The following is a 27,298-nucleotide window of genomic DNA, read 5'->3' on the forward strand; positions in this document are numbered from 1 at the left end:
TGAAACACTCAGTGTTGGGAAACAGAAAGTTATCTGGCAAGGGGCCGGGTTGTATGAATTTGTGAATACCACAGTGCCATACACTCTTCGCCTGTAGGGCTAATTCATGGACAGCTTAAAAGCTTTGCATTGACTACCTATTTAGCCACTGCAAAGCGCTGCTATTATCTGTCATTCCTTCTGGGCCACTGTTCTGTCACCCTGGTATACATGCACTACCAGGTTGTTGTCCTGATCTGATATCGATCCTCTAATGCTGCCAGGTTCGGTGCTCTTTCCTTCTGAAGGGCCCCTCAATATGCTCGAAATCCAGAACAGCAATCCATATGCCAGTGTATCGGGAACCGGTGGACTCAAGAGCTCCCTGCCATAAATGGGGCAAAATTGACTGTTTCTTGAAGCCTTTTTGCCTTCTCTTGTCAACTGCGAGCACCTCCAAGTCATGAAAGAATTGAGGACTGTACTCGAACTGAAAAGCCTGCGTCCTCGGGAACCCACAAGGAACAGGGATGCCTTGACCATGATCACTATCACGTCTTTTTAGGTCTGGCATTAGCCATATACAAATATATATATATATATATATATATATATATATATATATATATATATATATATATATATATATATATATATATATATATATATATATATGCATAAAATACTTATTTAAAGGGGCTTTAAACTAAAACTATTTTCTCCTGAAAGATTTATGTTCCCCTACATTGATGAAAACTGGGGTGACAAGTGCTCCCTCTTAGAATTGCTACAGCAGTTATATCTGGATCCTCCAGTAGTACCTTCTACTTCTAAATGTTTGTAAATAACCAGAAAGTTACAAATGAATGGGTGTACGCCTCATTTTTAGAACACTTCCTATGCAATGATATTTTACTGACATGCCATGTTTTGGATTTTTATTAACACGTATGTTACTCATATTTAAAGGCATAAGTGAGTCAGAAATTGGGCCCTTAGAGGCAGATTTAAGAGCACCTTGCGCCACTTTAGCTCCATCTTAGCATCGTTTTTTTTATGATAAGGCGGCGCTAAGGTGGCCTTTTCCCCGCACCATATATACAAAGTGGCGCAATGTATGCACCTCTTTGTAAAGCTATGCACCACATTATGCATGTGCCATGCACAATGTATGCAAAAGGGGCGTTCTGGCGCAAGAAGGCCTGCAAAAATGGGGCAATTAAATCTACAAGATTTCATTGCGCCATTTTTGGCATCATTTTTAATGCCTGCTGACAGCAGGCGTTAAAAGGACGCACTCATTGTAATCAATGGGCCTCCTTGCACTTTGCTCTACTAGCGTCAACATTTTTGAAGCTAGTGGAGCAAAGCACCCCAATAGCATCAAAAATGTTGGCGATATTGTTCCTACTACTGCCATGGTGTGCCGTATCATAAATATGGTGCACACATGGTGGCATTAGGGGGGCTCAGGGAAACCTGGACCCCCTCCAGCTCTGCTTGTCATTGGACAAACGGTGTCCATTCCTTAGCAGGTTGAGTGTTACATTTGTACTGCCAGGACAATCCAACCAAATGGTGTCCCCCGCTAATTCCGTGTATCTATGTGCCAGTGCTAATACAATGAGAATTTCGCCACACGACAGCAAGGTGCGGTTCAAGAGTAGATAACAGAAGGAGTGATTAACATGAAGGGTGGGATCTGTAAGGGCCACAGGACATGGAGGGAAACTGGCTGCTTGCTTTCAGTGGATGTGTTATTGAAGAAGCTATCCAGGGGCGCTTGTTCTGTCAATGGTGGTTGCCATGTTTCGCTGTCCTACTGGAATGCGATGGTCATTTCCTATTACCCAAGGAATGGTGTGAAAGGGAGTGAGGGGTGGAGTTCCAATTTATTTGCTAGCTCCTTAGTAAGCTTATTCATCCACCAATGTAATTATTGTAAGAGTTTTGACAGAGCACGACAGCCTACAGTGTTAAATGGGGTCTGCAGAACCTGCTACTGGCCTTCTCCCTGCAGGACTGAGGTACGACTGTTGAGCCAAAGGCCTGTGTATATATGAGGCGATGGTATCCCCTGAGCTCCTCTTCACATACTGCTCGAAGCCCCGCCATTTTGTGCGACACCATTGGCCTGCGCACCAGCGGAGGAAGGAGCCTCGGCGACATTATAAACGATATTGACTCTGTGGACCAGCCCTCTCCTCTCTCGGCCTAGCACCCAGACCGCCTCTGGCAGGTACTTGGAGGATTCTGTGACACCTCTTTCCTCTGGTGTTGCACCAACACCGGTCCACACATTGTGAAATCTCTGCGGGGAGGAGAGATGCTGAGGGCCGGCGTTTTCGGAGGCAGCCCTCAGACCTGCTGAAATCGGGCTGGTGGCAAGGCGATTGGCAGGCCCGGGCTCTCCTGTACCAGGGGCGGGGTCAGTGATATGGCCACAATTTCATAACTTCAAAGCTGGGGAGGAACTTTTTTAAAAAAAGAAGTGTTGGGCGATGGAGCTAAACATTAGGAGGAGCGAATTTAATAGAGAGGTGTCAGTGGATGCTCTTCGCACCCTCAAGGTGCCAACCCTCTTCATTTGAAGATAAACTTCCTGGACGTGAATAGATGGTGCGCAACAGATTCTACCATCGTAGAACCAAAAGGGCGACTCTTGTCCCAACCGAGAATGAGCCGTAAGCCGGGTCATGCGATATCTGTGAGACAGGCCCCACCAGCCTATACAGAAGTAATTCACCACCGTTTCGCCTGCTAATATGCAAAACCTGTAGCGCCTGTGACCCGCCCTTTGCGGCACCCGTCAGCTGACCCTGTACCTGTGAACTATCCCGTAAGCCCCATCAAGGTAACAGAAGTGCGGCAGTCGTGCAACCCCCGTTAACCTTCCAATACACCGTTGTGCTACAATCACGAACCTATCTGTGTAAAAGTGAACCAAGTGTGCATCAGTCGTCCGCCCCCGCTGACATCCGTGCAGTATCTGAGCAAGTTCTGGCCTGACCCTTAGGACAGCCGTGCACTCTGAAGCCTGAGGCCCTTTGGATGCTGGGAGTGAAGCCTTCGAGGGAGCTCTAGAGGTGGCCACAGCACTACCTTCACCCGCGGCGGATGGGCAGACCGGCGGCGCATGGACCCCCTCGCGCTGCATGAGGTAAGTATGAATGGGTGCGCCGTGTGCTGGTAGTAGGGGGAGGAGTTAACGGGGCACCTGCCGAACCTAAACACCAGTGCTCTGGGACCACCACTACCAAGAACCCCGTGTCTCTGACCTGCACCAGGCCCCTCCCTCTGTGCTGTATTTACCCCACTACAGACACATCTGTGCTTCATCTCCACTCACCTCAGGGCTCCATCTCTACCATAAACGTCCACAGGTAGACAGACTGAACTCCTTATCCTTTCACCATAAACATACCGGTGCTTTATCTGCACCACAGACACATCTGTGTGTCACCTACTCCTTGTGACTGCACTTCCATTCGGTTATCACCCATCTGTCAACAAGTACATCTGTGCTTCACTCCTTCGCCAAACACCTCCGGGCTTCACCCATACCGCCCATCGCCAAAAACATATGTCCTTCGCCTCAAGCACAAAAAGACCCCTGTGTTTCATCTCTATCATCGAATGCCCCTTGGCATCACCTCTATTACCAAAAAACCCTGGTTTCATCTCTGTCACCAAATATCCTTGTGCTTCACCACTAGTGCCACATATATGTATTTCACCTCTATCACCAAGCGCATCTGTGCTTCAGCTTGAGCACCAACTAAAGCTGTAGTTCACCTTTAGCTCCAAACACCTCCACATGCAAGATCTCACATTCTCACCTCAGTCAGATGTTTCCCTCTGTCTTAAACACGTTTCTGGTTTACAGGTTTGATTGTGTTCCCTGACCAAGGGAGGCCAACTCAGAAGCCTACTACAGAGAACCCGAAATCACAGAGTGGCGGACAAGAGCCGAGGGGGCTTTGAGCGGCCAGACGTGAAACGGGCACACCGAGGGCACCAGAGAAGTCCACACATCCCAAAACGTGAAACAAGCACAGAGATCTCGAAACCACGCAATAGGTGAAAACACCCCGAAGAGAAACCCAGCGAGGCAGTCCAGGAGTGTCCAGACATGTCGCAGGACAGCTACTATGACTGCGATAAGAGGGCACCGGGTTTGGGGTATCCCGGTCGGTCCATGGCGGGAGAGGGCCTGGGTGAAAACGAGGCCTCCATCGATCTATCAGCCTACATCGAAACGGGCGACGAACTTCTGTCCGACCTGTTCACCTCCAGGCCGGAGCGACTGAGGGGCACCTACCACTACCTGCCGTCCGACGGGCACGGACCACACAATTCGGCTGCCTACGGCTACGTACATCCGTTCGCCTCTTCAGCAGAGCGCAAGGCCCTACCGGGCCCCTACGAGGTCTACGACCCCCGGTCGGTGATCGTGAAGGAAGAGCCGCGTCTCCACGGTGGCGGGCGCAGCAATGGCTTCAATCCGTTGCCCTACCAGGTGGCCCACTGCGGACAAACGGCGGTCCACTTGCAGGCTGGTCTGGGTGTCGGGCACCAGCCCCTGCGAGGAGCCATCAAGGTAAGCAAGCGTCTGGTTTAAATGCCATCAATTGACGAACAATTTCATGTGCCCAAATGTTTCTGTCATGCACACCAAAATTTTCCTCGCTCGGTCTAGTGACCAATGTGTGCAACTCCTTAGTGACCTCAGTTCCAGTTACCTCTGCCCTCTCAATCTGACAGTGACCATTCAATCTCACCTTGCCACTTCCCCTCACTCTTTTAGTGACCTGTGCTCCCTTGTTTATATCTGCGCCTCTGTCCACAGGGAGTTTAGCGACGTGCTTTTCCAGTCACCTCTGCCCTTTACCCTGTTTCTGCCCCCTTGATGTGACAGCGACCCCTCCTTATTTGTTCTGTCAATGAATGGCCTTTGCTACATCACCATACTAGCATAGATGTTTAGGTCTGGCATTATAGCACAGCTGTTCAATTAACACACGCTTACCAGTTCTTTTAAACATATATAGACTCGGCTTTGACTCCACCCTTTCACGTCATGCCATTGGCTATTTGAGGTATCCTTTCACTTCTTATGAGTGCTTTGCATTGCAACGCTTGAGGGACCATTTTATATGCCACACGCAAACTAAGTCGCCACACATTAAATTCTTTATCTTGTAGATGCATTGTATACAAAAAAAACTTTTTTAATGCCAACGTTTTAATCAAGACTTAAAATGCAAGCCAAAACAATAGAGGCCAGGTTTATTGGCTTTGACAATGCCTGTTTCTAAGCTACGAGTAGGTTACATTTTCATTTCAAGGTGGATCACAACTTATTTTGCCACTGAAATGCACTGGACAAAGTTAATATTTTAGGTAGTGTTCTTCCCTTAAAAATACATGTAAGAACTTCGTCCCCTTGCTCTCTGAGTGAACTCTGCCTCCTCACTGATATTGAGCTCTGCGCACCCCTTACTCTGCCAGTGGCCCCTGTCCCCTGTGCCAGTGTCCTTGCTATGTTGTCATGTGTGTTTGTAGAGCTCAGTGCCACCCGCGAGGGTATCCTGTGTGGCTCTAGATATGCCTATGGTAAGTTGGTTAATTTTAAAGCCTTGGTCATTGCCATCTCCAACTGCCCCTACCAGTTACCTCGCCTCCCCTTCCCCGAATCGCCCCTTTCCCTCGTCCTTTCTCCAGTACCCTCCACATGTTTTGCACCATAAATGCCTCTCTCTGCAGCACCCTCTGTCTGAACCCTTTTCCACTGTGTCCTGGCATTTCCTACTCTCCTCGCACTGACCAGCCAGCGTTCGCTGACATAAACATTCAACTTCTCTCTCTAAATCCTCCCACCCTTCCTCGCCGTGTCTTCCTCTACTGTTCCTCGCTTTTAATGCTTTCACTTCTGTTAGATTTCCCATCACTACAGAATGTTTTACTTTTTACTAGTATTGTGCTCGTTTGGGCTATGTGAGGCCTTTACAAATATATTGTTTTTAACATATTCAGCAAATACACTGGACTTCACGCAGATTCCATCAATTGTGTACATTATGGACCAGTTACACGACAACACAGCTCACCCCGAGGTACTGCGAGACCTTTTCTTGTGGTACAAAGGAAACACACAACGAACTCAATGTTCAGCCCTTGCTATCACTCACAAAAGTCACACATCTTCATCCACTCCTAGGTAAAGTAATGAAGATGACTCCAAAACAGAGCATCGCCGTGCATATCCCATTACAGAGCTTATGCAGAAATATGCTATTACAGAAATAACATGTTCTTGTGGCCAATCTTATTCCACGAGGGGCAGGTACTACTAAGATCTCTAGCTGCACTAAGGTCTGTAGTATTTTCCTACTCTTACCTTACAAACTCTCTCGTCAATGGACAGTGGAGCTAGGTAGAGAAATGCAAAGCGAGGGGTTTCTATGATAGTTGTGACCCATGTCCTACATTATTTCACCGGCACGACAGCAATGAAGGTAGCCCTGTGGGTCTTGCCGGGTGGCTGAGTTCCCTTTTTTAAAGTAATTGGGACCCCACTGTCATCTGGACCACAGGCTCATACATTAAATACAACATTTTTAGTGATTATTTTAACTAGTGTGGGTGCAACGTAAGTGTGCAAATATTTAGGTGCATTAACAGTGTAAAAGGATCTTACTGGTAGCACTAGGAGGGAGAACAAAGTCACAGAGTTAATGTTTTTGCCAGGATCCAGACTAGTGACCCACAAGGCATTCAGAGGTCAGTGACTGGGGGCATTCTGACACAGAAAACAAGGGTCAATTCAGACCTCATCTGATGAATGGATGCTCAAAGTCAAAATGTTCTCAAAGCGGGGGCACGCAAGGGTCCCTAGACAATGGGATGCCAGGATTTCGAGTTAGGGTCCAGCAGCAGCTTTAAAAGCATGATATCTCCAGAATCGTAAGTGACAGCAAGATGTAGGCTGTTCAAACTTAGGGGCTGATTTAAAAGTCCCTAGCGCCTCCTTGCGCCACATTAGCGCCATTTTTTGTTTACGCTAATGTGGCACAACAAGGTCAAAATCACTGTGTCAAATTTACAAAGTGCGTAAAAAATAACCCTAGACGGGCGAGTGTGTGTCAAAAAGGGCTTGCGATGAGTCGATTTTACTCACGAGCGAGACCTTGCGTCATTTCTCCTTTCGTCGGGTCGGCGCGTAGGTTCTTCTCTCCGCAGGCGAGCGATGCGTTGATCCAGTCAGCACTCTCGGTTCCAGGCAGGCCTTGCTTTGTTTTTACACGCCCAGCGGTGTTTGCGTTGGAAATCCAGCCGCACGATGATCATAAAACCACGCAGCGCGGGTTGCGTTCTCATCAGCCTCTGTCAACGATCCTGCATGTCATTTCTCCAGCTCCATGCAGCAATTCTTCAGTCATGTTGCAGGCGAGCATCGATTTTCAGCCACGAAGCCATCGGCGCATCGATTTTACAGCCGCAGATCGGAGTAACGTCGATCTTTTCTCGCATGACGTTCTGTGCATGGATTTCTTCATCTTAGGCTGCCAGCTTCTCCTTTCAGGGTCCCAGGAACTTGATGGGCACCACAGGGCAGAGTAGGAGTCTCTCCAGAGACTCAAGGTGCTGGCAGAGAGAAGTCTTTGCTGTCTCTGAGACTTCAAACAACAGGAGGCAAGCTCTAAATCAAGCCCTTCAAGATCTTCACAAGATGGAAGGCACACAAAGTCCAGTCTTTGCCCTCTTATTCTGGTAGAAGCAACAACTGCAGGATAGCTCCACAAAGCACAGTCACAGGCAGGGCGCAGCTCTTCTTCCTCAGCTCTTCAGCTCTTCTCCAGGCAGAGGTTCCTCTTGGTTTCCAGAAGTGTTCTAAAGTCTGTGGTTTTGGGTGCCCTTCTAATACCCAATTTCTCCTTTGAAGTAGGCCTACTTCAAAGCAAAGTCTCTCTTGAATGTGAAATCCTGCCTCGCCCAGGCCAGGCCTCAGAGACTCACCAGGGGGTTGGAGACTGCATTGTGTGAGGGCAGGCACAACCCTTTCAGGTGTGAGTTACCACTCCTCCCCTCCCTCCTAGCACAGATGGCTCATTAGGAAATACAGACTACACCCCAGCTCCCTTTGTTTCACTGTCTAGTGTGAGGTTGTGATATCCTATATTCAGGTGGGAGCGCGAGAAGGTGAATGTGAGAATGTGTGTGCTGTGTGTGTGCGAGGATACGAATGGAGAATGGTGAGCGTGCGATGGAATGGAAGGTGCGTGGGGAGAGAGAGTTGACGGTTGCGGAGAGAGGCGGAGGTCGGGATGCTTTCTCTACGGATAGAATTACAGTTTCTACAATAAACAACACGAGTCACCTTTGAAGCTGTGTCCTGGTTTTACGTACGCCTCGTTCTTACAGAGGTGCAACCAGTCCAACTGTCAAACTGACCAAAACAGGGAATCCACAAACAGGCAGAGTCACAGAAATGGTATAAGCAAGAAAATGCTCACTTTCTAAAAGTGGTATTTTCAAACACACAATCTTAAAATCAACTTCAATAAAAGATGTATTTTTTAATTGTGAGCTCAGAGACCCCAAACTCCACATGTCCATCCGCTCCCAAAGGGAATCTACACTTTAATCAGATTTAAATGTACCCCCCCATGTTAACCTATGAGAGGGATAGGCTTTGCACCAGTGAAAAACAAATTATTTCGCTGTCAGGACATATAAAACACATTCCTATATGTACAACTTTAACCATACACTGCACCCTGCCCTTGGGGCTACCTAGGGTCTACCTTAGGGGTGCCTTACATGTAAGAAAAGGGAAGGTTTAGGCCTGGAAAGTGGGTCCACTTGCCAAGTCGAATTGACAGTTAAAACTGCACACACAGACACTGCAGTGGCAGGTCTGAGACATGATTACAGAGCTACTTATGTGGGTGGCACCACCAGTGCTGCATGCCCACTAGTAGCATTTGATTTACAGGCCCTGGGCACCTCTAGTGCACAGTGCTAGGGACTTACTAATAAATCAAATATGCCAATCATGGATAAGCCAATTACATACACATTTTGTAAAGGAGCACTTGCACTTTAGCACTGGTTATCAGTGGTAAAGTGCCCAGAGTAACAAAAACAGCAAAATCAGAGTCAAGCACACATCAACAAACAGAGACAAAAAGTTAAGGGAGACCACGCCAAGGATGAAAAGTTTAACACTACCACTCTAGCTGAGGAAGAACCATCAGGATATTCACAGCACCGTCAACTCCCTTTGTGTGACTCTCTAGAGTAAATTCACAACCAGCCCAACGGTCATACTGACTCAGACGTGTATTCCACAACCAGGCAGAGGCACAAAACGGTTAAGCAAGAAAATGCCCACTTTCTAAAAGTGACATTTTCAAACCTGCAATTTAAAAACCAACCTCACCAAAAGATGTATTTTTAAATTGTGAGATTAGAGACCCCAAACTCCATATCTCTATCTGCTTCTGTGAGAAAACAGGGCTGATTGCAGAGGCCCCCTAACGTTTTGCCCCTATTTTTCACTTTTTGCTGGTGTTTTCCTGACTCTGATGGTGCCCTGGGCCTGTGCTCTGTGTAAAATCATTATGCAAATTAGGCTAATTATAATTGGCTAAGTCAACCTACCTATAAGTCCCTAGTATATGGTAGGGCATGTAGGTTTAGGGACACCAGCATAGGTAGTGCACCCATAGGTGCACTACTGAGGTACCCAGAGTCATTTTAAAGGCAGCCCTACCTTGCTGGCTGCTTTTAAATTAAAGTTACATGCACATTCGACTTTGGAATTAAAAGTAGTTCCAACGCCTTAAACTATCTTGTTTTTACATATAAGTCACCCCTAAGGTGTGCTCTATGTGCCCCTAGGGCTGGGTGCCATGTAACTATAAGCAGGGACCTTATAAAAATAGTTTTATAAGCCCTGATGAGGTAAAACAGCCAAATTTGTTTTTCCCTTATTGTAGTGAATGGCCTCCATAGGCTAAACTTTACCTGAAAAGTTGCCAACTTCAGCCCTGCAGTGTTTTTGCTGCTTTGCTCTGATTGGCCAGCCTCTGGCAGCCTGGCCAGGCTGCCTTGATGAGGTGTGAAGTGGCCTGGCTCAACACAAAGGGATGTGCCTGGGGGAGGAGATCTTCCCTCAGCAGATGGGGAAGTAGGAAAGGGGGAGGGCTGCCAAACTGGTCTTCAAAGGCAGGGAAGGACATTTGGAGCAACCCAGTAACACCCTCACATCCTGCAAACCCAGACAATTAGGTGCCCCCTTGATTAGATTATTAGATTAGGAGAGGGCAGGAGAGGGGTGTGTTTAGGATTTTTAGCCACACCAGTGGGTGGGCTCAGCCAGATGTAACCTCCAAAAATCACTTCCAGCCATGATGGATTTTTGAGGAATATTGCTCCCTGGGATTGATTTTTGCCACACTTCCCAGGAAGTGGTCATCACAGGGGGAAGGACCCTGCCCCTGACTGGAGAACCAGGACCCCCTTGTTTTTCACACAGGAGCAAGGATACAACTGGCAGACCTGCACCCACATCTCAGTTCCCTACCGGATCCCTATCAGATTTCAACAAGGGAGAACTACAGAAGAAGAAGGACTGCCATGCTGGACCCCTGGTCTGCACCTGGACACTGCACTCTTGAGGACTGCACCAGCTTCCATACTTGGGCTTCACCACAAGAAGGACTTTGCCTGGCTTCAATTGGTTCAAGGAGGGACTCCTTGTTTGCTACAAGTGAAAACTTGCTAACCAGAGTCCCATCCACCAACTCCTGAAGAAACCAACTAGCTGACCGCTGTCCAGTGGCCAAAAAGGAGTTTATGCCAGGTGCATTCTAGGAGTTGTAGTCCGCACCCTTAAGGAGCATCTCAGAGCTTCTGGAACCTTGGGGTGAACTGTGGCCCTCAAAAGAACCTTAAAAGAACATCTGGAAGAAGAGCCAGAAGTCTGGAGAACTTTTGGAAAAAAGCTCCATAAAGGGACCGACCCGCTGAGGCAACTCTAGCCGGCTTGCCTCAACTGCGACCCGGCCTGACTTGCAGGTTCGTCCCGGTGAAGAAAATGTCTGAAAAAGTGACTAAGTCCGAACGTAAGAAGTTGACTGGGACCTCCCAGGCAGTGTATCCAAAGAGGGCTCCAAGGACGTCAGATCAAGATTCAGATTTGCCCCGGTCTAAGGATTTTCACCTCGAAAAAACGACTAAGTCCGAAGGTAAAAATCTCCACCGAGGGCTTCTGCGATATGTATCCGGGGAAGAGTTCCAGGAGGTCGGATTGGACTGGTGACTTGGTCCCTCTGAAGAAAATCTTCAGAAAAATGACCAAGTCCTAAGGTAAACTTTTGACTGAGGCCTCCCGCAGGCAATAGCCGAGCTGGGCTCCATCGCAATCGACCTTAAACTTTGACTTTGCCCCAGTTGAGGTGCGACCAGATGACCAGATTGGCGCTTTTTGTTTCAATGCACTAGAAAGCATGAATTATTTAAAAATTCATATCTCCAGTTCCCCTTATCCACTTTTATTTGTTTTGGTGTCATTTTAAAGCTAAAAAAAAATCCTATTTCTTTAAATTGATTTTGGATTTTTAAACTGTTTCCTGTGTTTTATTGAATTACTGCTTTGTGATATTTGAATGCTTTATGCTTTGTCTCCTAAGTTAAGCTTTGTTGCTCGTTGCCAAGCTACCAAGGGTTGAGCTAGGTTTAATTTACTGAGATCTAACTAGACCTAAGTGGAGGTCAGTGGCCTATTGCTAAGTGTAGGTACTTACCTGTCCTTACCAATAACCCATTTTCCAACAGCTTCCAATGAGAAATTACATTTAAAAGATATTTCAAGGAAATTCTCATGTTAATCTATGGGAGAGATAGGCCATGCAATAGTGAAAACCACATTTAGCAGTATTTCACTATCAGGACATATAAAACACACCAGTACATGTCCTACCTTTTAAATACACTGCACCCGGCCCTTGGGGCTCCCTTGGGCCTACCTTAGGAGTGACCTATATGTAGTAAAAGTGAAGGTTTGTGCCTGGCAAATGGGTGCACTTGCCAGGTCGAAATGGTAGTTTAAAACTGTACACACATGCACTGCAGTTGCAGGCCTGAGACATGTTTACAAGGCTACTCATGTGGGTGGCACAATCAGTGCTGAAGGCCCAGTAGTAGCATTTGATTTACAGGCCCAGTGCACATACTGTGCACTGTACTAGGGACTTACAAGTAAATCAGATATTCCAATCACGGATAAACCAATCACCAAACCCATTTAGGCAGAGAGCACCTTGCATTTTAGCACTGGTCAGCAATAGTAAAGTGCCCCGAGTCTTAAAGCCAGCTAAAACAAAATTCAGCACAGGATAAAACAGGGGATCATAGGTAAAAAGTCAGCGGAAACCCTGCAGAAAGGGCCATGTCCAACAGCTACAATATAAATTATGCCCTGATGAATATATGAAATGCAAAAATTAGACTAAAAAATGTTCAAGCAAATGGCTGAGCAATACACTAGTATTTAGAAGAGAAGCACCCAAATTAGTATAATAAAATGATGGGCGCTTAGCAAGGAGGTTCATTTTGGCAACTTATTTCAGTGCCTATGTGTAGTTTTTATAACTGCAAAGATGTGATCCTTAAGTGGCAAAGATGCAGCAAACACAACGCCATGTGCCTTCACACAGGAGCATGGTTAAGGGATCGCAAAACTTAAGAGCCCACAATTATAAGTTTATTAAGTGTTTGTTAACATGAAAACAGCATTGATTCAGGTTCATCCATTTCCCAATCCCTTTAAAGGAGGTCATTGCATCACAAGCAGAACGTCATTCTGCATTTCGATCAACAAGAATCTGCATGTCATTCAAGTACATCTCCAAGAGATCCAATGCTATGTGCTGTGATCAGGTATCTTAGAGGAATCATCTAGACATTTAAAAGATCAGGCAGGAGGACATAGTGCAGGGGTCACTGCAGGAAAGAGCTGCTACTAATAGCTGTAGTTATACCAGTTATTGTGGTACAAGTAGTGGTTATAGTACTATTGGTAGTAGCACCAGTAGCAATAATAGTAGTAATACTGGTGGTAGTGCTGGTATTTGTAGAAGTACTAATAGTAGTGTAAGTAGAACATGTAACAATAGTCTCAGAACTACTAACACTAATAACAGAAACACTGGTAGAAGCACTTGGTATATTACTGCTACTATTCGTCGTTTGCTTGTTGTTATTTGTATAATTGATCTGCCAGTCATCAGCCTCTTTGTAAACAGGCAGTCAGGGTAGTACGCCAGACTCAGCGCTGGCTGGAGGGCTAAGGTCAAAGACCACATGGTGGGCCCTGCAGAGCCTAAACCGTAGAGGGCTGTGGCAGACCGGAAGACCTATTGTGCCCCTGACGCAGTGAGGGGTCTCAGCAAATGCTGACACCTGGGAGGGAGAAGAGGGGGATGCAAAGTGAAGCCAGGACCTGGGATGGAGCAGGAAGGAGCCTGAGGTGAGGTAGGTCTGCAACCTAGGGGCCTGAAGTGAGTAGAGGAGGGCGAACATGCCTCTGCATTGCTCTTGCTCTTACCTGAGTCCAGCCAGCCTTGAAGGGAGTTGTGGGGATTCCCTGCTCCTACCCCTGCTTCCTCCCGGTGAACTGGAGTGTAGCCCTGCAGAGCAGTACTCTGGCCAGCGGTCCACTGGAGCGGGCGGGACTGGTGCGGGTGCCCCCTATCTTTCCTATCTGAAAAAACGGGAGAAAATAGTTACCCCATCTAAGTGAGTGACCAGGACATGAGTCCCGGTCCCCAGGGCGTGAGGGGGGGGGGGGGTAATGCTGCTCTTTTGCCTTGCATGTAGGCTACAAATAGAAAAGGTGGCTGTAACTGTTGGTAAGTAACCATATGGCCCAGTTAAATGGAGACCAATGTGGCAAGTGCCACCTGGCATCCTGGCTGCTCGTGATCCTAATGGCAGACACAGGAGAGGGGTGTCCCTTTCATGATGGAAAGCAAGTCAGTACAACAGCACCACTGTACACAGTGTCACCAACATCAAGTCAAGGCACGGCCCAAGCACTGTCCCAGGCCATCCCTCCCTCAGTAGATATGGGTTGATGAGCCTGGAGCCTGAGGAATGAAACTACTAATTTGCTGATCGGAACGCTTAGGTCCAGCCAGGTGACCTCAGTCCCACCAACCACAGACAATACTACCCCTTCTTAGAAACAGCCATAGGGCAGGGGGTGCACTCTTAAAGACATGTCGGATAAATTAGATGCAATACTGGAAGTGAAAATAATCCATAACAGATATGTTTGCAGTTGATCTGGGGTTGCTGCAAGTGGACTAGAGGAAGCTGGCGGGTAGAATGACTTAGGTGGAGTAGACCTGACGGAACATCACACAACAGAGGTGAGTCACCAAGTGCAGGACCTCACAGGGTGGGTGAGGTTTTTGGAAGGCAGGTCCAAAAAGGTAGACAGTAGAGCCAGATACAGCAACATCTGGATAGTGGGCCTCCCTGATTGTACTGAAAGCAACAACATGATTAAATACCATGAGAACTGGACCCCGGGACATGCTGCCTGGCTCCATTGACCGCAGCAAGGCCCATAGTGGGCATACTGTTGCATTCCAAAGATAGGTATACCATACTTTAGTTGCACTTCGCAGTAGAAAATAAAAAAATACTAATGTTCCCAGACTACAGGATAGATGTAAAACATAATAGAGCACTGTTTCTAAGGGTGAAATGGAAATACTGTGAAACAGGACTGAAATACGCTTTACTGTTTCTGGCAAAAATGAAAATAATGAAAGGGCAAAAGAGTTCTTCACTGAACCTGAAGAAGTGTGGGGCAGTGTTGAACAGTATGGTACCTTGCCTACAAAAGATTCCTCCATAAGTAGCGAGTCCAGGCGAGGAAGGCATAAACTTAAGAAGCAGGATTGGAAGTATGGCATCCGACTGTCCCAACTCACAATCTCAACTGTGAAGCAGGCAGAGGAGAACAAAAAGGAGGCACCCTTGGTAGAGGCCACCTTTCGTGACGAGGGCAGCCAGCTGATGCTAGGGTCATTGAACTGCTATAAGAATAACGACTGTACTAAGCGTGGACATAGGGCTGTTGACTAAGGTGAAGCCCAGATCAGCAGATGATCTTATTTAAATCGTATAGATGGACTATTTCTCCTGAGTGTTTCTGTAGCCTTGACTGTGGGTGTGGGCTATACAGATGACCACCAGAAAAGGTATAGCTGTATCATGTAAGTAACAAACCACTAACGGAACCTGGGATTCACCCCCCCACTTCCCCAGGGTTTTCAGTAGATGAGCATGGGCAAATCCTGGTGGGCTCAGCCATGTATCTACACCACACAGTATTAAAGCATACTTACCCAGTTACTATCAGTGCTCCATACTAGATATCAAAGATAAAAACTAGGGAGTCTCCGGGCAGGGGCTTATATGACCAGAGCCTGCCTAGCACAACCCATAATTGACAATAGGAATCCTTATTCAATATTTGGAAAGGGGGCCATTTAAAGTCCGGTCCACAATGGGAGCTTCAAGCTGGGAAGGTTCAGGTTCAGTTCCTAAAGTCAGAGATGGAGAGAAGCAGTAAGAAGAAGAGCAAATTCCATGGGCAAGTCACAGCAAGTCTACACCTAGACAAAGGCAGCAATCTCTCAGGAAATTTTTCTGATAGTGATAGAGGGGTAGAAACTGCAGTACAAGGGGATAGGTCAATTATTTTACACATCTTACTCTGCATATGCTGGTGGGTATTGCTCTTGATCTGACCCATTGTTCCCCCGCAAGGTAATGGACCACCAGGTATATGCAGAGAGGCCGTCTCTTTATGCCCCTAGACATCTCAACAACGGGAAGCTCCACCATTTGGCTTTGTACCTCCCTAACACCAGCCAGGCTTGCTACATGTGGTCACCCTACTACTGACTAAAGAGCTGCTAGAACATCAACTGATAGGAGGCCACTTTAATTGTGTTATAAACGTTAATGTAGATATAGCACATTCCTCCTTTTTGCACCATGCTGCCCAGCCGCTGTCTGAGAAAATGTCTGCCTGGGTCGGCTATTGGGGCTGACGGACATGTGAAGGACCATATACCTCATGAACCACAAGTATTTTTACTGCACCTAAGTTCATGACTTTCACACTTGAATAGTTATCTTTTTTGCAACCACACACCTCCATGGCTACCTTCACAGAGCAGAGTATCTCCAGAGAACACTATCTGATCGTAACCCTTCAATAATAGTGGTACATTATAGCAGAGTACTCACTAGGATTCCAAACGGGCGGCTGTAACCGCTGGTACTCGAAGATGCAGTGTATAGGAGTACTGTGGAGGTTGAAATAGACCATTATTTCAGGATCAATGAACGCTTTGTGTGGGATATCTCAACATAATTGGATGTCTTTTGTGGGAAAACTGGGCTAATTGCAGAAGCCTCCTCACTCTTTGCCACCATTTGTAGCTGATACTGGTGTTCTCTGACTGCGCCCTGGGCACTGCAACCAGTTCCAGAGCCTTTTTTAAAATGGTATATGCAAGTTAGGACTAATTATTATTGGCCCTGACAACCTACCTATAAATCCCTAGTATATGGTAGGGCATGTAGGTTTAAGGACCCCAGGGTAGATACAGCACCCCTGGGTGCACTGCTGTGGTCCCTGGTGTCATTGTAAAGGCAGGCCTGCCTTGCTGGCTGCTTTACAGTTAAAATTAAACCCAAATTCGACTTTGGAATTAAAAGTACTTCCAACGTCTCAGACTACCTTATTTTTGCATATGTCACCCCTAAGGTCTGCTCTAGGTGTCCCCTAGAGCAGCGTAAATATAAGCAGGGGCCTTATAAAATGTGTGTTATAAGCCCTGGTGAGGGAAAAACAGTCACATTAATTTTCCCCATTCTAGTCAATAGGCTCCATAGGCTAACATTGGGCAACTTAATTTTAAAATAATAAAGTATTATTTTCAATAGAGATCAGCTAAATATATCAACTTTGGTACCAAATTAAATGTTATAATAACTCCAACAACTTTCCAATGTCAAATTTAATATAACTAACACAGTGATAACGTTTTAGAACTCTTTCTGAAAGTTACTAAATTCAGCCCTGTAGTTCCCTTTCCTGATTGGTCAGCCTCTGGCAGCCTGAGCCAAGCTACCTTAATGAGATGTGAAGTGACCTGGGCTGAGACAAAGGAAACATCTGGTGGGTGGAGGACTGCTGCAGCAGATGGCAGAGCAGGATGGAGGAAGAGTAGCCAAACTGGTCTTCAAAGGAGGGAAAGCCACTTGGGTCAGAAAATGGACCTCCCCCATTTCTTGTTCCCCCTACACATGTGGGAGCCCCACTGATTAGATTAGGAGAGGGGCTGGAAGGGGTGTGTTAAGGGAGATTTAGCCATGCCAGTGGGTGGATCAGCCAGATCTAAACACCAATGAGGAGTTTTGGCCATCTTGGATTTTTAGGGAATGTTGCTTTCTGGAATTGATTTTTGCCACGCTTCACAGGAAGTGGCTATCCCAGAGGGTGGTGGCCCGCAACTTATTGGACAGGAGCACTCCCTGCTTCTCACCCCAAAAGCAAGGATAATTATGGTAGAGCTGCCCCACAATTTAGATCCCTGTTGGAAGAGGACACTGGAGAAGGATTGCTCCGATAAACCCCAGCTCTGCACCTGAAGAACTGCACTCACAAGGACTGCACTAGCTGCACTCTTTGGATTTTACCAAGAAAAGGACTTTGCCTTGCTTCTGCAACTCCTGAAGTGGACCCCCTGTAAGCTACAGGTACAAAGAAGCTAACCAGAGTCCCCTGCATCAGGTTCTGCAAGAAGAGCCCAGCTGACCAGTGTTCAGTGGCCATTTGAGGATTCAGACCAGGTGCAGTCTGGGAACTATAGTCATAGCATCCAAGGAACAATTCAGAGATTCTAGAACCTTTGATCAAGTTTGTGGACAGTTCAAGGACCCAAAAAGGACCTCTGAAAGAAGACCCAGAAGTTTCAAGAATGTTTGGAGCAACCGTTGTAAAAAGCTCCATTAGTTGAAGAGGCGCATTATGGAGTTGTAGTCCCAGACCCCAAGAGGCAAACCAGAGCCTCTGAACCCTTGTCTGGTGCTGTGGACCACTTTTCTGAATCAAGAAACACTTCTGAAAGTAAGTGTAACAGTGTTACATCGTCAGTGGCCTGAACTCTGGAGTTTGTCCCTTCACAGTACAATCTTTCTTAAACTTATGCTTCAAAGTGCTAGGTTTAGTTTTATCTTTAAAAATTCATATCTCTGGTTCCCTACATTGGACTTTTGTCATTTTTGTGTCATTTTAAAGATACAAATATTTCCAATTTGTATAATTTGGTGTCAGATTTTTATTGATTTTTGTGTTTTTATTATTTACTGTTTTGTTCATATTGAATGCTTTACCACCTGTCTCCTAAATTAAGCCTAACTGCTCGTGGGCCTAGCTACCACGGATTGAGCAATGATTAATTTATTGAGACCTTGCCTGGACCTAGTGGGGGATTGTGGCCTCTTGCTTATTGTAAGCACCTACCCACTCTTACCAATAACCCACTTTCCAACACCTTTAAGTCTTATAAATCAAGGATCTGTATTAAAAGCTGGTGGGAGTGCGGACCAAGCTACATGACCAGCTGGGCAGGTTAGAGGAAGGTTCCCCCAATTAGAGGGGGAAGCCATAAGCACCAAACACAAACAAGAGAACTTAACATGGAAAAGATAGACACACAAGGATATGTACAATAGATTAGGGCTGCCTGACTACAAAAAGTACATCACCCACAAACATTTTGGGAGAGGGACAAGGCACGGCGACTGTTGGCATGGTTAGTCAGATTAGATACTCCAAAGACCCCCAACAGCAGTGACGAGGCACGGATACGGTCATTAACTGCATGTGCAGATGGATATTAAGGAGATAATGGCAGACTACTACAAATAGTTGTATGCCTGCCAGTTAGTACTTGGTTACAACACACAGGAAGCTTACATACATGCAGCTCATCTCTACTTGCTGACTACTGAACAAGCTGCAGAACTTCGCTCATTGAAAGAAATAGGGGAGGCTATGAAAGCGTTGTTAGTGGGGAAAAATGCCTGAGAGTGACTGGCTCTCAGTAAAATTGCAAAACGGCTGTTAGAGCTGAATATTGCAGCTAAGGATCACTGGCACCCTCAACACAGGAGGCCATCATTGTGGTACTCCCTAAGGCAGGGTGAGAATGGCTGACTGGCTTTGTCAACGCTAAATTTGGACTGCATGGTTTTGTGGAAGGAATTAGCGAATAGGATCCAGAAGGTCCTCTCATACCTGATGCATCCAGATCAGAACAAGTTCATCCTTACAAGAAATACATTTCTCAACTGATACAGTCTCTTCCATATATTAGAATGTGCATCAGAAAGACACAAAGATGTAACTGTGGTTTCAATTGATATGAAATGATTGACATGCTAAACTGTGAATACCTGTAGAAGGTATTGGTAGACCTGGGGTTTGAGGTGGAACTTATATCGTTGATCACATTATTGGACACCAACCCCACATCCTGTGTGAAGACAAAGAAAGTAATATCAGAAGCCTGGAAGATTCACAAGGAACTGGACAGGGATTCTTCTAACCCCCATTGGTGTTTGCCCCAGCCATGGAACTGTATACCAGTAACATGAAGGAAGCTGTAAATAACCTGGGCATGGAAGCACAGGGCATAAGCACATAGTCTCACTACATGCTGACAATGTCTTCCTTTACATTTGAGATGTGGTTAGAGCAGTACAGCCAGCAATACATACTTTTGATGACTTTGTGTGGTCTTACTGTAAACAAATCAAAGTCATGCATATTTCCCATTGTACAGAGGAAAGACTCAGAAGATATACATCCTAGCACACTAGAACTCTCACTTGAGCACTATACATTCAATTACTTGGACATTAACATATAAAGACATTGAATTGATGTGTTGGCAAGCAATCTGGCTGGATGGTAGCTTGTTCTAAGGTGTTGGTGAGTTTCTGGACAAATTACCTTTGACAGTAATGGGGGGGGGGTAGAGTTGTGTGAGTTATTAAGGACTGAACCCTTTCGGCTCCTGATAGACTGTAAAACTGTGTTAGAGTGTGGTGGGGTGAATGCAGGTTTAGAATGTTGAGTTTGCGGTTACACACACACAAATAAAGACATGTAATACCCAGCTTTGTGTGTGGCATAGTCAGTGGTGGGTTTCTAGGCTGAGGAAGACACTACAACTGGTGAAGAGATGGAGGACATTTGATGATTTCACTGATGCACTTGAAGAAACAAGTAGGCAAGGAGACCCAGGAAGAAGCATGGGGTTGTGCTTACGTAGCTGTCCAATACCTGAAACGACACACCATCAAAGTTCCTGTGTGGTGGCTCAGAACAACTCCAGAGGTCTCTAAAAAAGTGAAGAACTCCAATGAAGACCAAGAAAGAGGTCACAGTTCCACAGATTGTCTGAAGATGATGCCGAGGCCAGCATGCCACAGGGCCTTAGAAATGGCAAGGAGGAAGCGGTTCCTAGAGGACAGCAGACAGTATCGGAAATAAATCCATTCTCAGTGTCAGCCAAGCCTGTAAACATTTATGATGTCCCCTTCCTGAAACCACTGCCACCATTCGATACTATCAAAAGGCAGAATATTGGTGATAGATAGACTGCTTGGATAGAGACATTTGATTATTTCACTGTTGCACTTAAAGAAACAGAAAACAAGAAGAATATCAAATACCTTAAGAATCTTTAAGAATCTTGATGGTGAAGGTGTAAAAGAAGTTATACAGAAAATGCAGCGATCTGCAAAGTTACATACAGTCAAATCAAAGAAGCCTTAAATCTGAAAGTCAATCCAATGCCGAATTTAGACTATGAAAGGCACATTTTCAGTGAAGAACAACAGAGAGTTGGTGAAACCATAGACAAGTTTGTTGAGAGACTGGATACACTCATCAAACACTGTAAGTTCAATGAATTTAATGATGAGGAAGCCATGCATCTCAGAGTTATTGACGAATGCCTGTCAGATTCATTCAGACAACGAATGCTAAGAGAAACTCTTAGTCTGGGGCAAGTTCTCATGGCTGCCAGAGCTGAAGAGCATGCCGATTTACAAGCTACTGCCATGGAGGCTGGAGGTGCCCAACGTGAGTTAGTCATGAACACGAAAAGCAAGCAGAAGGACAAGGCTGAAGGACACAAAGTGATGTCTCCACAGGAAAAATAAGTTATGTTTCTGGTGTTGATTGTCATTTCCACATGAAGGTAAATGTCCTGCCATTAGACAGATATGCAAAGTCTGTGGGAAGGAGAATCATTTTATAATGGTTTGCAAGGCCAAGGAAAACGTGTTTTGCGAGAAGGCAAAATGGCCGTCTGAACGTTTCAGAAGCGGCGTTCAACACATGTCCACATGGCCATGCAACTGTACCTGTTAAGGCAAATCAACACCAAACAAAGTTGATTGCCGTCTAAATCATTGTTAAAAAGTTCCTCAGTATTAATATCAAGTGACGGTAAAGACGATGATTATGCAATGTTGATGTTTACCTCAGAAAAATGTGTGCATGTTGGACTGGCCTCATGTGAAGAAAAATACCAAAGAAAAGTTTAAATGAAAAAGCACCAAAGTCAATCAAACGTTGTCAGAAGATTACACTGAAAGTAAACGGTTGTCAATATCTTTCATTATTGACAGTGGTAAGTTGATAAACATTATGCCTGAGGAGAAATATAATGAACTAGCTCCATAGCCATGCCTGACGCCATTGTGTAAGTTATTAATGCTGGACTGTTTTGGTTCCTGATGGACTCCGTAGAACTGTGATGCAAGTGTTAGAGCATGGTAAAGTGAATGCAGGTTTAGAATGTTGAGCTTGTAGTTACACGCAGACAAACAAAGACGTACAGTACCTAGCTCTGTGTGTGGCATAGTCATTGGCGGGTAATCAGGCTGGAGAAGATGCTACAGGTGATACTTGGGAAAATGGTGTTACTGCTGAAGTTGCTGTATGCTTTAGCCAACATACTGCTGGTGCTGGGCAGGCCCTTTTTTTACTGAACTGAATGTTGTTCTCATCAAACTGATATGGAGTTTGGGCAGAAGTAGAGTCATCCTGGAGAGACTCTACTTGCCTATAAAGGTGGGGGTTTTGAATGATACTACTTGGCAGCCGAGATTAGTGGCCACCGGCTTTAATGTGCCAGGCAGGAGCCTCAGGGCTTGCATATGAGCAACTAGAATTGGGAAATATCCATATAGTGAGCAGGGGTTGGCTTGGTCAGTAGGATTGGGAGGCTGTTAGCTTCACATTTCTGACAATCACACTGGGACATGATGTTAAAATTCATTATATGACAAGCAAGGTGCACGAGAGGGACTTTAGAGGCAGTGGAAAGGGAGAGAAAAGCAGGTTGGTAGGTGTACTGAGTGAAAGAAAGTGCATTATTTTGTGAAACAAACGACATGTTTTAAGTCTTTCCAAACAGGGAGAGAGTGTATGTTTGTTTTTGTCTGTATGTGTACAAATTCCTGGTGAAATACGACTGAAACCTCACCATAACCCGACTGAAACCACCTGCACTCAAAAATTCATCACAAAATAAATTTAATAGTGGGGTGTAACACCCCATATAGCCCCCCTGAAACTACGCCCCTGATAGTGAAATATGTATATGGACGACAAACTAGTATAACACCACATTCCATGAAGGCAGCCACACACAACTGGAAATATACCAGCAAAAAACAGGGCAACAAGCAACATAAGAACCAGAGCTGCCTATAAGGTGCATCTCAAACCTCTATCCAGCTGTGGCCGCCGCAGATCTCAACGGGAGGGGTAGAAGGGTGGGTGGATGGGATACTGGCAGGATAAAATAATAGATTATTTTTAAAAACGTACCTGCTCCCGACGCCTACCTCGATCCTCTTCCTGCGATTGTGTTGGTGTTCCAGCAGTCCCTGGGATGCCAGCACAGGTTCCCTAGTAATCCTGGTGCTGCTCTCATGCTATAACGAGCATGAAAGCAGCATCAGGGTTGGTCTGAGTGGCTTGTTCTGCCACTCAGACAGTGCGCTGGGCTCTGTGCAGCTTCTCCAACCCAGCTGTAACACAACCAGGTTGGAGAAACCCAAGTGCGCATGTCAGCTTGGCTGGCCTAAGATGGCCTGCCAAACTGACCTGTGCACTTAGTGCACACTGACTTCACTCCCCCTCCTCCCACCTTCCACTGACCATCCCCACACATCCCCGCACCTGCTGGCTTAGCCAGCAGCTCAAGAATAAAACAATATTAAATTATCGTTTTATGTTTCAGCTGCTGGTTTAGCCAGTGGTGTGACGCTCCTTCACCATTGCGAAGGAGCCTCCCCTGCCTCTATCTGCAAAGACTTGCACACTCCTGGTGGAGCTAAAGACAGAAATGACACAGTGGGTTACCTGTGCGACTCAACGTCTCTCAGCACATTTACCGAGCTCAGAGAGCACTATGGGATTTCTGTGGGACAGTTCATCATTCAATAAGGTAGCAGTGAGGGCGTGGTGTTGTCTGAGTGAGGAGTACGGGACAGACCAGGTGCTACAGTGGATCATGGAGCAGGGTGCATATCCCCACATTGTTACAGCATTCACAGAGCGGGTAAGGATCCATAAAATAAAGACCTGTGAGGGTTGAGAGCATAGTGAGAATGCAACTTTGGCGAGGAGCTCACCGACGGTGAGTAGCGGCGGCACTCCAGTACACAGCTAAGATCTCAAGAAATGCAAGGTTTATGTTGCTGCAATTTAACTATGTGCATCGCACATACTTGACCACGGCACGATTAAATATTATTTTCTTCAAGGTACACCACAAATGCCCTTGAGTTAAGGGACAGATGCCTCCTTGTACCAGATGATAAGGCTTTGCTCAGTGCTACACATATGTTGGGTGTCTGCAGGGCCGGCTTTAGACACGGGCGAGCTGGGCCTTACATGTATAGCGCTTAGACGAGAGAAAGAGGAGAGCAGAGGAGAAAAGGATGAGGAAGGGCGCCAAATTTGGTTCACCCAGGTTGTCTTTTTAGCAAAGGTTAGTAAATTCCTAGTGAAAACGAACTTGATTAAGCCAAAAGCCTGCATCCTAAGATTAATGTCCAAGCAAACCAAAAACAGACAAATCAGATTGCAAATTTGTTGACTTCGGTATGCTATTGGCGAAAATTGAGACATCAATCAACTGGAAAGCTTTGCAGGCCTCGTCTGCAACAGCTTGGAAAGCTGAGTTGTATAAGTGTACTCATGCGGAATACGTGCTGCGACGCCGCCTAAGGTACAAAGTAGGCAGAGTAAAGCACATTATCAGTTTGAACGACGTATTGCTAGAAGTCGACAACAAACTACTGTAGCTCAGTGCCGTGTAGGCCTCGTTTGGAGGCTTAAGATGTTTGCAGCATATTACAGTACTGTTTGAAATCAGGTGACCCGTGCCTCTGGACATACATACCGCCCTCAGGCTCAGTCACAATAACTCGTATGTCAGCCATATGCAGGAACAATTTAAGGATTTCTGGGGCCCTGGGCCAAATGTATTTGGGGGCCCCTGTTTGTAACAGCTTTGAATGTAGGATCCAATTTCAGCTTTTCAATGCCCGCTTTATGGCCAGGTCACTGACACTGCTCAGGTCCAAATTATAAATGTGTTTCCATCTAATAATATTCAGGGATAGCGATGTGTGTTTTCAATTCTGTAACATAGCATCTGCTCACTAATATCATTCCAAATAATCTCTGCGAACGATTGCTATTTCGCATATGGGAGGTCCTATTTAGATCCTAAAGGAACTTTTATATGGATGTTGCATGGTGTTAAAAAACAAACATTTGTCTGTCAAATGTCTGTAACAGACTCCCACACATCACTTGTGATAGAGCGGTCCGTACTAATAATTTTACCTGTGTTCGGACGCTCTTTAGGCCGATGAATCTTTTGACTAAGTGGGACTATCTGTACTCTATATCGATCAATTTCCTTAAATCAATAATTAATAACGAACATAAGCAATACCTTGATCAACATAACACTTGACAATTAATCCAGAATACATTTCGGCGAACCCTGACCTTTCAGTCAGGAATAACCACACCAGTTTATCCAAAGTTAGTGAATTTTATTTCCCTATATTAACAAAGCTAGCACAATATAGATGTGTCTCAACACCAAATGATAAACATATATGAACATTAATAGCTGTCCATAACGGCGAAACAGGTGCAATCTATGTAGCATTTGAATCACAAGGCATTCGATAATAGCAATGCAAATCACTAATACGATAATCTGTAACGAACTAATTGCATACATTTAGTCAGCATAACAAGGTCTCAAATTGCATCGTGCAACAAAAGGAATCCTCATCTAACCTCAAATTAGCATCGGCATGTGGGACTTCATGCAAAAACAATTTAGCAACATTAATTTAGAAAACTCCTAACTAGGGCTCTTATCAAAATCAGCAGTTGGTTACCTAAAAGAAACACAATGCAATTGTACAATTTCCTTTCATATTTACCAATTACGATCAGCATACAAGGAAGTCTTCGTCTCACAGGTACCGTTTCTCGATCTGCATGGGTACCGTTTCGATCGGCATGGGACGGGGCAAAGGGGCAGGGGTGGACGGGTAATTGCCTCACGGCGGCAAAGTAAAACTACTACTTCATGCAAAGGGACAAATCAAAGTTAAAGTCTCTAGGGCAAGAATCATTTAAGGTCTCTTTCTCTCGATTAGAGAAAGCATCAAAGTCTCTTTCAAAATGGCGTCGCAGCAAAGTGGGCCATAATAGCTGCAATGTCCTGAAAAATGGCGGTTATCGAGCTGGTAATGGCTGCAATGGCTACCTTCTTCTCGTGCACCTGGTTTTTATAGACAACAGTTCAAATCCAGTAGGGTCTTCCATTGGAGGGTTCATAGGTTAGCTTCAAATTGTCCAATCAAAAACGACAGTTCTCAAGCTTTTACTTAAGCATACATTATCCTTGGAGATGGGTACGCAAGTTGCAACATTTTATACCAATTAACTCACTTTCAGAGCTTCCATTGTCCGCACCTGCAGATCGACCTTGGAGTAAAGAGAAAATATGCCAGGCTGGCACGAAACCTTAAGATAAGCATGTGAACGATCTCAGTGGAAAAGTACAGCTTCAAGCAAAAATACACGTTTATTAGCACATTGGAAAAATACGAGCATTTAAACCGTGATACCAGGCAACTAGGCCAAAGCCTCCGCTAAAGTTATGCTAAGCTAGAACATTTCAAACAAGCAAATCATAGCACACGTTTATAATTATGTCGGATTAGTGCAATTCTAATACATCACGTTATATAAAGCACGCTTATAAATGTTGGTAAACTACTCTGAGGGCACATTTTGTCCCCGTACAATCTTTATTAGTTCGGTTAAAGTCACACATGATTATTTCACACTACGTTTACGCGTTAATAAATGTAAAACCTTCATTTTTCTGCTTCATCAATTGTATTAAAAATAATTTCAAACTGATATTTAAAACAACCTATGTTTAAAAGTCATTTAACGTCGTCAGGTAGGACCATGTCTATCAAGCCCCCCCACCCCCTCCGAAAGGCTGGGGATCTGGGGCAGAGCGCACCTTGCCCATGCCTTAAAACGTCTCTGGCCAAGAAGGTTTCTGTTGCCCATTATCGCCCCGTCTCCCAGTTAATCTGTTGATATGTTTTTGCTAAATTTGCAAGTATATGTGGCAGATGTAATCTGTGATAATCTAATCTAATCCATTGGCACAGGATGTCTCAAAGACACACTCCCCCTCTTTCACACGCTTTCCTGTTCACACATGTGAAACACACACTGCATGCACATGAATTTAGGAAAAGGCAAGCAGCTCCGTGGGAGCAGTCGGAGTTTATAGGGGGTGGCAGTGGTAAGCCTCCAAACAAGGGGTTCGGGTAAAAAGGCCTCTCTCCCTGAATAATACCAATTCAAGAAGTAGTCTAAAAAGTGCTGTTACTTTCAGTAATTGTGGTGCCGTACTAATAGTGCCACTATCAGTAACAAGACCAGCAGCAGTAGTATTTTTAATGGTGATACATGTAGTAATAATCATCGCAGTAGTATTGGCAGTAGTTGAGTTGTACTACTCATAGTCGGAACCTAGGAAGACAGGTTCATTGGATGTAATGCTAAAACACG

General features: G+C 45.4%; 1 protein-coding gene across 1 annotated transcript in view; it reads left to right on the forward strand.

Annotated features, from left to right (window-relative positions):
- The first annotated feature begins 2,381 nt into the window (after positions 1–2,381).
- Positions 2,382–27,298, forward strand: part of CEBPE (CCAAT enhancer binding protein epsilon) — a 28,723-nt gene continuing 3,806 nt past the window's right edge. Inside the window, exons 1-2 of the mRNA XM_069238124.1 lie at positions 2,382–3,139; positions 3,866–4,579. Coding sequence (XP_069094225.1) covers positions 4,112–4,579 — 468 coding nt within the window. The 5' untranslated portion in view covers positions 2,382–3,139; positions 3,866–4,111. The remainder of the gene's footprint in view (positions 3,140–3,865; positions 4,580–27,298) is intronic.

This window comes from Pleurodeles waltl, chromosome 6 (assembly GCF_031143425.1).
Source record: "Pleurodeles waltl isolate 20211129_DDA chromosome 6, aPleWal1.hap1.20221129, whole genome shotgun sequence".
Lineage (NCBI taxonomy): Eukaryota > Metazoa > Chordata > Amphibia > Caudata > Salamandridae > Pleurodeles > Pleurodeles waltl.